General features: G+C 51.3%; 2 protein-coding genes across 2 annotated transcripts; one reads left to right on the top strand and one right to left on the bottom strand.

The window, feature by feature from the left end:
* Positions 1–2,084: 2,084 nt before the first annotated feature.
* On the top strand, positions 2,085–5,490 carry Z519_04584 (uncharacterized protein; the record flags this gene model as incomplete). Its single annotated transcript, XM_016762330.1, has 4 exons — positions 2,085–2,251; positions 2,301–2,333; positions 2,381–2,771; positions 2,821–5,490. The coding sequence occupies 4 exons, from the start codon at positions 2,085–2,087 to the stop codon at positions 5,488–5,490; spliced, it is 3,261 nt and encodes a 1,086-aa protein (XP_016621277.1).
* Positions 5,491–7,826: 2,336 nt separating this feature from the next.
* Positions 7,827–9,864, bottom strand: Z519_04583 (uncharacterized protein; the record flags this gene model as incomplete). The annotated part of the gene is made up of 4 exons (XM_016762329.1): positions 7,827–8,484; positions 8,537–9,351; positions 9,411–9,677; positions 9,742–9,864. 4 exons carry the CDS (start codon positions 9,862–9,864, stop codon positions 7,827–7,829), a joined length of 1,863 nt encoding a protein of 620 aa, XP_016621276.1.
* Between the last annotated feature and the right edge of the window lie 2,155 nt (positions 9,865–12,019).

Genomic DNA, 12,019 nt, shown 5'->3' with positions numbered 1-12,019 from the left:
GCATACAATGGGCTGGAGCTGGAGATGGACTCAAGCAATGGGTGTTTGCGAGGGAAGGACGGCAGTAGCAAGATTTGTTGACTGATACGATATCAATAGATGACCTATTTTTCCCAACCAATGTTTCTGCAACTTACTGTCGCTTCCGAAAGCGCCCTCCCTTTGCCGACACTGTAACTCTCCTACCGAATGCTCAAGATCTAGCGGGTTGAACTTTTTCAGAAATCCAATAGTTGCTCTCTACCGAGGTAAGTAGCGAGCAGTACTAGGCCCCATAGCCGCTCAGACGAGTGTAGCGCGAGCTAGGTATGCTGCCACTGCCTTTGCCTAGGCAACACGGCCCCATAAAGGACTGGTGCATACCTCTCTTCTTTCTAGATAGCAACCCGTCAATCTATCATTCCTTCAGGGGTATCAACTGGGGTCAGCTTCCTTCAGACTTCCACACCTTCGCTAAGTCTTCTTGGGTCCAAGACCAACCGTTTCGTGTGCGGGCTAAGAGTGGATTAAGGCGCCATCTACACCGACCAGAGTTACCTCTTACTGGATGAGGGGCAAGGTATTTGCCGCTCGACCTGTGGGCATGTGGATGTAGAAGATATAGAGGCTTCTCTTGAAGAAGAACCTCCGTTGGGATGCCGGTGATATCCCGGCTTAGCGACTCGAGAGATGCCTTGTCCCCGATCGATATGCCCTCACAGGAGAAAAACTGAACTGAAGTTAATGCAAGAAGCACCTGCAGTGTCCAGCCGTGGTAAACCATCGACACCCTCGAAAGTCGGCTTCCCATGCCCTTATCTCGGCACTTTGCGCTGAAGCGTCCGCTAGATATACATGGCATTTTGCCGCCCCACGATACTAGCGAAACGTAGAGTTAATTGCCTCTGAAAGTTCAACGTGGTTCGTCTTGTGATACAGTAAATGTCGATCCAGAAGTGATCTAATCTGTCACGACCAGCTTGCTCTCCGCAGAAACTGGATTTTCTTAAAACCAGTCATTTTGTGAAGAAACTGCTTGCTGAGGTCGCTGAACTTCCCGTTATTGTCGCGCTTAAAAAGACGCTTGGTCCAAGATGATGTGAGAAGATACAGAATGGACTCTAGCACAGCGCAACAGATCTATCGTGCTGTGCATGAGCGTACCCGGACAATCACTGATTCAACAACTAGATGGCAGGCGTCTGACTTGAGCAAAGCTATCCAAAGTCAGGCTGAACAGTGTTCGGGGAAAGGGGAACAAGGCTGCAGCGCCAAGCCTTTGACAACAGTACTAAACTAAATCTGGTAAAGTACCACACATTCAGTACTGCTCGCTGGGTATTATGCGTCTGTGCTTGGCAAGGACGTTTATTAGTAGATTTCTACATCGGGAGTCTACATAGGTAGGAAGACGGGAGGTGCTTGCGCGGACCTGTCAGGTCATGGACTGAGCAAGATCGTGGATGGAAATGCTGCCAACTTCGGCACCTGTTCTGGCTGGGCGACGCAGAGCATGTCCTAACCCCCCTCTGCCTCGACTAAAAGTCAACATCCCCGCGATTGACCCCGGACTACCGAGTACAAGCGAAGCAATCGGGGCTGTTAGCACTCTTGCCGTTTGGAGATAGCTCTTTATCCTCGAAGCCTTCTTTACAGTGCTTGTGGAGATCTTGAAAGGAACGGTCCACTCATGATCAATGCTGATTCAAAAGTTGAAATTTTCCGATTGATTGCACAATGGTATCCGTGTGCACGTGATATCATATTTTGCCGATACGCCCGCATCTTCCCTGTTTCAAGACTTCCAACTTTAAACACAAAAATCCTTTACCGCTCCTTCAAATATTTACCACGATTATCCGTCGAGCCGTCGCTAGAACTGGAGCGCATGAGTAGGTACAACTCTATGGCGAACATACCTGTTCGAGAATCTGACTGTGGCGAGAGGCTAGCCTTGCCTTTCTTACAGCGGCTGACGAGCTACGTTGCCCGTCGGACGAAGTCAGCTAGACTACGTCGAAGAAAAGAACTTTGAGTTATCAAGCTCGAAATCAGGTCCCGATGACCAGTTTCTTTTCCTTGAAGTCGCTTCTCTTGAAAGCAGAATGCAAGAAGAAACCCATGGAGAGGATCCCTCGTCTCAATCAACCTGGGAATCGGATAGCGATGACGGCTCCAACATGACTGAAGAGTCAAAGCCAGCAGCCCCGATCTGGAAACTGGTATGGCAATGGCTCGATCTCGATCTGGAAACCGTGAAAATGATGGCAAAGTAAATTGGACCCGTTCTTATTGTTGGTTTTAAAATAACGTGAGGACAGGGGAGCCCTACCACCGGCAATTGCCGCAGCGATGTGAGTATGGTAAACCTTTTATTACCACGGCGCTGAACAAACAATAGGAATCAGTCAAACTCGGTCGCGCAAATTTATACAACCCTAGGATATTTGGTCTCAATTATGGCCTTCTTCTCATTCGCAACCCAGCCTCGAGCGCGATTTGTCAAGACTATGACATTGAATATTTTCGGAGTCTGCCTGTCCGCAGCTGTCATGCTATTGTCTGTCTACTGTGCAGTCAAGTCTAGGGAGCGTTCAGAGAACGCTCCACCAAATAGTTCGTCAAACAACAATCTTGAGATCAGCTACAGCGCCTCGGCTAGCGCCGTGATTGCAGTGTGGCTCTGTGTGTCCATTTACCTCATCAACGTGGGACGAGCGCTGCGTCCAGAATATTCAGTCACCGGCACTATTCTGAGCTTTTTTGTCATTGTGGCTTCAATCAATGCAACGGTGAGGACACGCCAGAATTTCAGTCCAAGCGTGAACTGACATTGCATAGCGAATAGCACGCATGTCGCAGGGCGAGGTCTTGATCAAACACATGATTGGGGCATTCCTCATGGGATTTGCCATAGCAGTCGGTGTCTCGTTCTTCATCTTTCCCCGGAGTCACCGGAAGCTCTGCTTCAAGCTGACGGACGACTTTGTCGGCAAGCTCAAGGATTCCCTAAAAGCTCAGGGTGCTTATATGCGACGAATGCGACGCAAAAATTTGGTTTTCACGTGCGTGCAAGAGACGAATGTTTCTACCGCGAGGATGAGTCCCAAAGAGATCAGAGCGACAAACTCACCAGAAGCGCAACGATTAAAACTCAGCACCGCCAGTCTGTCTGCAACCTTTGGACGCATGCATACTGAACTGGAATATGCCAAGACAGAGTTTGCTGTCGGTCACCTCGACGTCTACGACCTCAAAAAGATTCGCGAATTGCTTCAATCTATTCTTTTACCCATGAATGGGATGTCCACGTTGATTGACATTCTGAAAGAAGTGGCGATTCGAGCGGTAGGCGCCGCAGAAGATGATGATTTAGAGGGTCTAGCTTTCGACGACTTGGAAGCGGAGCGAATTGCATGGGCCAATGTGATGGATTCGCTCGTGAGTTCCTTCGACTCCCTAGCAGAGACCTTGGAAAATGCGCTGGATCATGTGTCCATTCAATTGCGATTCGGCCGCAGGAGGAAACGGGCAGAAGACAGAGAAAAGGGAATTCCACGACCAGGTGACAGGGATTTTGTGGCTTTCTTGAGTCAAATGATTGATGAATTTGACTGCTCCCGCTCCAGCGCCTTACGAGGTTGGAGTCAAGCAGCCGGTGTTGATCTACCCGTTGCTTTCATGACAGACCTTTCCAAAGACCCACAGCCAACGATCACCAACCATTTCGCCATCGGTAGACATTACCGACAGAATCAACAACGACTGTGTCTTGTCTTGTACATCGAGTTCCTAACTTGGTCCACAGCGAAGGGCGTTTTGGACCTTGTGGTCTTTGCCAATGTCAAATCACAGGAAGCCACAAAAAGGGGATTGAGGTTGATCCTTCCCGGAAAGAAGCGGATGAAAAAATGGGTTCGAACTATGTGGACTTCAACGGACTCGATAGCAGATCCCACGATTACTGGTCGTGAAGGCACTCGAACCATTGTTCACCTTGGAGAAGCTTACAAAAAGCGAAGAGACCCTGAGCACTTGCCGGCTGCTAGCTACCTGGAGGTCATCGGTGATCAGATACGACGCACATCACATTTCTTTGCCTCTGAGGAATCGGCTTTTGGATTCAGAGCTGTCTGCGCCGTCATGACTGTGGGAATCATCGCCTTTCTCCGCGATACTCAAACTTGGTTTCTGCAACAACGTGGTCTGTGGGCTCTCATCCTTGTTGCCATTTCACTGGCTCCGACAACAGGCGCTTCAGTCATCGGATTTCTGGGCCGGGTTGTCGGCACAATAGCCGCCATGTGCACCTCGATTATTTTGTGGTATATCCCAGACGGGAAGGCCGGCGGAGTCATCCCAATTCTCTTCATTGTCGAATTCCTCGGGTTTTACACTATCTTCAAGTTTCCGCAATTTTCAGTTGGCGCCATTCTCTTCAACGTCACTAATCTGCTCATTGTGGGATATGAATTGGAAGTTACCAAGCTTGGGAAAGAGACGGTGGCCTCGACTGGGCAGCCGTATTATCCAATCTATCTTCTGGCGCCCTACAGACTTGCCACTGTGCTGACCGGGACGTTTGTCGCGTTTATCTGGTCATATTTTCCATTTCCAGTGACCACTCATGGTAAATTACGACGAGAGCTCGGAGCCGGGCTTTACCTTCTGGCAACATACTACGCCACAGTCCACAGTACGGTTGAGATGCGCCTCCAAGACTTCGTCTTGGATCCCCGAATCAAGAAAAGTCCGGCTTATCGAGTGGAAAAAGCTCGAGGTAAAGCATTTGCAAAAACGAGTATTCAGATTTCCAAACTACGGCTCCTGGCTCGTGAATGGGAGCCCACCATCGGCGGCCGCTTCCCGAAGGAGACTTACCACGACATTATCGCATCAATGGAAGTCATCTTCAATTACATGACACTCATCTCCTATTCCACACGCACCTTTTCGCCATCCTCGCCTCTGTTCTCCGCGCCTGTGTTTCCGTCGACCCATCATCTTTCTCCCATGCTGTCTGGCGAATCTCAAACGCTGCCAGACATGGAGAAACCGTGGATCCACAACTTTCGCCTCTTCATGCGCAGCCTCAATATAACCACGCACGACATCACATCCATGCTCAGTCTGCTGTCCGCAAGTGTCACCAACGCGCAGCCTCTTCCACCCTTCCTCAGAGTGCCGCATCCGTATCGTCTTGGGCCAGACCTTCACATCATTGATCCTGATGTTTTAGGCATCGAACATGTTGCTGAGCCTTGTTATGCTGCATTTGCCGTCTGCCAGGTTGCCAGCAGCTTGGTAAGCGAGGAACTGGAGCGATTAATAGGGATGGTCAAGAGTCTTGTGGGCGAAGTTGACTTCAGCTTCCACATTGAACGAAAGCCCGAGAGAGTGACGACTTGGAGGAGCAGGACTGGTACCTTCGGAACAAAGAACATGAAAGAGGGTGGAAGGGAGAAGAGAAAGGACGTGTCCAAATCAGACGGAAAGGGCAAAGCAGAGTGATGCTTCCGTGCTGAGGAGGAGCATAGTGGTTGTTTTCAATGCCAATCCTTATCCTAGCATAAAGTGTGGATGGTGCACGAACAACTGCTTACTACCCGCATCGCCGTGTGCACAGGCTAATCTGAGATCTAGGCGAGGGGATCATACCACCCACCCGCCACTTGTGCATGCAGGCAAATGGATTAGTGGAGATGTGCTTTGCAAATAGGGACGTAATGATTGGTTCGTGACTTGCCCCACCAGTAGCAAGGCTACCCAATCAACATTGAAATGATTGTCAGCCCCTGGTCTTGGAACGTCATTGCCGCTGACTTATAAACCCTTCAACCCCTCCATCACTGGGGTTCTGTAAGCTTCATCAGTTACTTGCGCTCTTCGTTCACGGACAATTTGACGCCGGCGACTCTCACCGAACCAACGTACAACTCCCAAACACACTCACACCTCACGCAACCATGGTCAAACCAACCTCATGCTGCGGCCGCAGCGACGCATGCGTCTGCGCTCAGAAGGCTACCTGCTCGTGCGGTAAAACATCCGCCATGCACTGCACCTGCGAGAAGAAGGATCAGGAGAACACTCTGCAAGGACCCAGATGCTCATGCAGTATGGTTTCACCCCCTGTCTTTGTCTCCTCTTCTATGTTTCTTCGTCAAATATTTCCCCTCCACCCTCCCTATGTTTGGAGCACAATTGCCAAAAACAAAAAAGCCCCTTAACTAACCTCTCATCTTTTGACTACAGGAGCCCGTCCCGCCGGCCAATGTACCTGCGACCGCGCCGCCACTGAGAACGCTCCTCCCACGGGCACTACGTGCGCGTGTGGCCAGCGGAGTTCAGGAAGTTGTACGTGCGAAAAGGCAGCCGATGGTGGACTGCTTCCCACGGAGACGGATTTCACGACCAAAGCGTAATTAGCCCGGCCCCCGCGTCTATCACTTGGCATTGATGGGAAATGTACAAAAACGAGTCAGAGAGAAGGGGGGAACCGAGTCGTGTGCTTTAGTGTTCGGATGGATGACACTTTCTTCCCTGTACTTTTTTGGGCAACGGTGGAAATACAGCTTCGTGGTCTTTGAGAAGGGGGGGAGACGATCGGCAGGATAACTGAGGGAGGTGCTGGTGCTGGGGCTTGTCATTAACCGGGGCGTTCCAGATTATTATCCTCCTGGGTGGTGGAAGATGAATACACACACAAATCCAAGACATGATATCAACACAGGGCCCATCATCGGATTAGGACCCAGACGGAGATCATCTTGACTTATTGCACCACCACTTCTCCTACGTTCTCTTTGGACTCCACGACCTTCTCTAAGCCCGTAGTAAGCCGTCGAGAGGAAATACAGAGAGCCGAAACACGAGAATGCGCGGGAGAGCCGTCTAACAGCTACAAACGATGGTTTAAGGAAAGAGCTGGACATCAAATAGTCGACTACATTCTTGCTCTCGCGCGTGTGACCAACCTCGCAAGTGAACACGAGGATGCCGGGTCCTCGCCTCAGCCTGCGAGGGTGAGCTCCTCCCGCAGGACCACATGTTGAGACTTTCTGTCACCTCACGACGACACCAAGATGATGCTACCATTCGCGATCTAAACTGCACCACTTCCCAGCTTCATAGGTAACCTGCCTAGAACGCGGAGACATTCTCTTCCGGTGCTGGATATGTCAACTTCGACAATATTAGTCTGGCCTCTAAAGAAATAGTTCAGCACGATGGCAATATGAAATCACGAATGATGCCCCCTGTACCCATCAGCGTCAAACTTGATGTCACCAAAGTCTTGCCAAAGAAAGTCGGCGTCCCAAGTCGGCGTCCCGAGTACGCCCCGTCTCTGAGCCGTGAGCCGGGGGAATCAATGTAGAACAGGATTACAAGGGCTTCAAGCCACAGGGACCTGGGATGACGTTGCAGGCTAATCAAGGGGTTGCTAAAGGATCGGTTTGCAATTCATCAGACCAAGGCTACGGTGACTACACGTAACGACGCCACCCCAGGGGAGCCGGATTTGGTCATTGGATTTGGTTGGACCTGTATTAGACCCGTGGAAGGCGCAACTCGACCAGCCTCTCGTCGCCCAAGAGTAGTGAACTAGGGCGTAGTGCACATGATCATAACGCGCTGGCCATCGCGGGCGAGCGGATGCCAGAAATTGAGTCAAACCCTCAAGTCGGTAAATCCAGCCAAGTTTAGCACAACGGTAACGTGTTTCATATTCCCTGTCATAGGATAGGAAGACGCTTTCCCCCGCGATCCTCGTCGGACCATATTCAATATCCTCCCCCCCCCCCAGCCTCCTTGATGAGTGAATCGACCTCATCTTACCGGTATCTTCAGAGTCGAGCAATATTCAGGTTCGCTCTCGAGTATCCCTCAGCTTCGCGGTCACGAGATCTGAGACCCAACTCCCGAATGATGATGTCGGCCGCTTTCTCGCCGACTAACAAAGCTGTGTTGTTCGTGTTTGCACCCACGTTCTCGGGTACGATGCTCAGATCCGCCAGCTTCAGACCCTGAACGCCATACACGCCCAAGGTAGCGTCCACAACGCCTTTTTGTTCTCTCGGCGCCATCTTGCACGTCCCCAATGAGTGCCACGTGGTCGTCACGATCTTCCTGACGTTTTCTTCAATGGCCTTGTCGTCCTCGGGCGTGTACTCGATGCGTTTCGCGTCGTCGGCGACGGGGCCATCCGCCTTTTCGACCACGGCGGCCTTGGAGCCTGGAGGGAAACGAGGGTGGTCTGCCGCTAGCTCGCCGCGGAAGATGTTCATGCGACGGAAGATCTCGCGTTGGGTCTTGTACGCCCAGATATGCTTCTTGATGTCGATCTCGTTGGCATCTTTCAAATAGCCGACGTCGAAGTCAATCGGGTCGGATATTTTCGGTCCTGTGATGTGGATGTGGCCGCGCGAATAGGGATACGCCGTCCAGTTCGCAATGGAAACATACTCGGAGTTATCCGGTAACGTAGAATGATCCCCAAAGAAGCTGGTCTCTGTCAGTATAACACCCATGGTGGAAACGGGATACTTTGTCCTACCTCAAGTACATGGCAATGATCATCAGGGGTCTGTCAGGAGCATTCTTAAAGTCTCGATCCCAGGCTCTCTTGAACTCGGGTCCGAGCGCTTCAACTTCAGCCTCGGTGGGACGGAACTTCCCTGAAGCGTCCATGGAGTTCCAGCCCAGTTGCTTATTGTTCTTCCTGATCTCTTCCTGGACATTCAATCGGCCGTCGGCAAAGGCGTTGATGGTCTCGTTTGGCGTAAGGCTTGTTCGATAGGTGTATAGCGTCAGGTGGTGATCCTGGTAATCGTTCCCCACACCAGGCAGGTCCTCAACAACTGGGACTCCGGCGCGCTTGAGAATCTTCGGGTCACCGATTCCGGAGCGCTCGAGAATTTGTGGCGTAGCATTCGCGCCCGCAGAGATGACCACCAACTTCGAGGCACGAGCAGTAAGGAGAGCTTTTCCACGAGCAGCAGCTTGGAATTTGGGATTCGGCCTATACTCGACCCCGACGGCTCGCTTTTTGTCATCGAGGAGAACCCTCACAACTTGGTTCTCCGTCAGGACATGTAGATTTGGGTAGTGCCCGCTCTGCAGCTTTGGATGGAGGAACCTGTGGGCAGCATCCTGGCGTCGTCCGTCTGGGCCAACGTAGCGCAGCCAGCGCTCGGTGGCGTTGTTATTGTCGAGATTCTGCAAATCCTTCAGTTCGGGGTAGCCAATTTTGGCGGCGGCTTCGATAAAGTCGTTCTCGGCACGAGTGGCCCGGAATGTGCCACTGGAGACGTTAATGGGGCCACTATAGCCGTGCGCCTCCCTTTCACCCCGGCCATGATAAGTTTCAAACTGGTTAGATAGTTAGATAGGTCGGGCTTAGAAAGAAATAGGACAGAGAATCCCCTTACCTTCTTCAGGAATGGAAGCAGCTCCTTAGAAGACCACCCTGGCGTCTTCCATGATTCGAGGTCAGATCGCTGAGCCCGAGTGTATACCATCCAGTTTATCGATGAGCCGCCACCAAGAGTTCCGCCGCTGGGGACGACTGGCTCCCGGTCCGCAAGCTGTGGTGCCCTATTCCCTTTCCAGAAGAGTGTGTATTGGCTGTTGTGGTCAAGGTTCAGTGGGAAGAGGGCCGGCTGGACGACTTGGGGCACGTTGTAGTTGTTCATGCCCTGCTCAATAACAAGAATTGACAAGTTTGGGTCTGCTTCGGCGAGCCGAGATGCGACCACGCACCCCGCCGTGCCTCCTATGCAAACTCGTGAGCGAGAGGAACGGGGTGGAAGGGAAGGACTTGCCTCCGGCCACAATCACGTCCACCTCTTGGAACTCCTCGGGCAGCTCCGTAAACAAGCCCATGATGAGAGAAAGCCCAAGGGTTTTGTGTGAGACTGTGAGACTGCGTGAAGTAACTTGACTACCACAGGATACAGAGACCGGCGCTGCTGCTACCGCGATTCACTTAACGCAGCTGCCACAGAAAGCTCCCGACCCGTATATATAACTGGACAGCCGGTCAGCTTTGTTTGTCGAGAGCAAATTTCTTGAGCTCCTCCTCCCTCTACCCCGCCGATAAGGGGAATGATCCCCGGTGAGGAGAAAGCGCATGCGGATCAGCTTGGGAGGAGACTGTGGTGGCATCAAGCGAATGATCTTCACGAGTGACCATATTGCTCAGCTCTTACCGCTCATTTAAACAGGGATCAACGAGAAGAGGGTTGGAGAGGAGAAAGGCCACGCAACGGGTCTCGACCCCGCCTCTCATGAGGCTGCCGGCTGGTACTCCGTGTCGCCGTCTTTGCTTGTGCATATGATCTAAAGCGGGTTTCCGGTGGAAAGAGGGAGCAGACAAAGCAGAGAGGTCGACCGGGTCATCAGGATATGAGGTTTGGTCCGGATCCTTTGTCGATCTTCCCCGCATTTTTGACTTCGGTATCTTTTCAACTTCTCCGCAGCCCCAGGTCAAGGAATTCGTACGGCGAGTTGATAGCGTGTTGCCAATCAGCGAAACCCTGAACTAACATACTTGTATGAGTAGCCAGGTACTAGGGCGGCGAACTGCCAAGAACTGATATCACAGAAGCTTGACTGAAGATCCTCAAGAAGCTGAAATTGTCCTCTGACTCCTGCTAATGTCGCTTCGAGTCGCGGTGGCTAAGGCCGTCCCAGTTCCCCGCTCGTCCCGGCTTTTCGGGGCCCCAGATGATGTTGTCGGATGAGAGGGCAAAGTAAGCTAAGCTGAGTTGCCGCTGAGTTGTCCTGAGCTGCAGCTGGGCGGGTACAAGTGAGCCTTGATGCCGGCAATGAGCGGAGAACCCGGGGGCAGGTAGCCCAAAAGCGGGAAACTGAGCATGGATGGCCGACAGACCCGAATATTGCCTTCCTGATCCCCAAAATGGGGAAAGGAACTGATAGAGTCAGCGTTGCTGCTGTCAACTGGGCTGCAGTCTTGGACAAGCAAACGATGATTGAGCATATTGGTGAATCGCAGGCACCGAGGCAGGGAATCCAATGTGATGACAATGTGATGATGACGTTGACACATAGTTTTTTAAGGTTTGAAGCTTTCCCCTATCGAACAGCAACTGTCCACTGAGATGCCCAGCCCGCCGCCTCTCCCGGCGCGCCAAGACAGACGAAAAACCTCTACCTGACAGCAGAGTGCAATCCAACAGCAGAACTTGGGAGAAAACGCTGTCAGACTAGGGCAATCCTCAGCCCAGTCGGGGGCCGCAATCCGGCTTCCGAACACACTGCGAAATATGTCAAGACGCCAGTAATTATGGCTATAAAAGCAGCCTTCCAGGCTACATCGATTATTAAACACAGTCCTACATACGGCCGCTAGGTGGAAAAGGTCACGTAATGTCCAGGAAAGGAAGATGTTGGTATGATGATATGTTGGTATGCTAGTAGACTGACTGACTTCGGAAGGCCCTCATAAGTACAGCTACGTTTCCTTCCCTCTCATAGTTGCACTCTCTTCGTAGCCAACTTATACTATCTACTGAACTATACCGTTCGTGGTAACTTAACTACTCATACCTTACGCGCTGATTACGACATAGCTGTTACGGATTCGACTAAACATCCGACTCACGATCAACCCATCAACGCTATGGCGAAGCTTGGGCGAAGATATCAGACCATCAGCCAAGAGGTTTCACAACTCGGGAAGACCTCTCTTATTACTAGCATACTCCCGGCATGAGAGGCGCATTTCTTCTTCTTCTCCTCTCTCTCTTATGCTTAGAGTCGTGTACAGTATTAACCATATACTATAGGGGTATCTATATACACTTATCACTTGACTCTGCCTACTTGCCAAGAAATCCCAACGTTAGCCTAATGAATAGAATAATATATATTATTGGCATAATATTATTATTAAGATGTAGTATTGAACTATCGCCTTCCCAATCTAGGTATTGTAACAAGGCAAAGTGGCTGTGCTGTGATGGGCTGGGCTGGGCTGGTAGAGCGGTGGCAGGGAGAAAAAGTTGTCTAGTCACCT

The sequence above is a fragment of the Cladophialophora bantiana genome (genome assembly GCF_000835475.1).
Source record: "Cladophialophora bantiana CBS 173.52 unplaced genomic scaffold supercont1.6, whole genome shotgun sequence".
NCBI lineage: Eukaryota > Fungi > Ascomycota > Eurotiomycetes > Chaetothyriales > Herpotrichiellaceae > Cladophialophora > Cladophialophora bantiana.
This window is presented reverse-complemented; position numbering and strand designations above follow the sequence as displayed.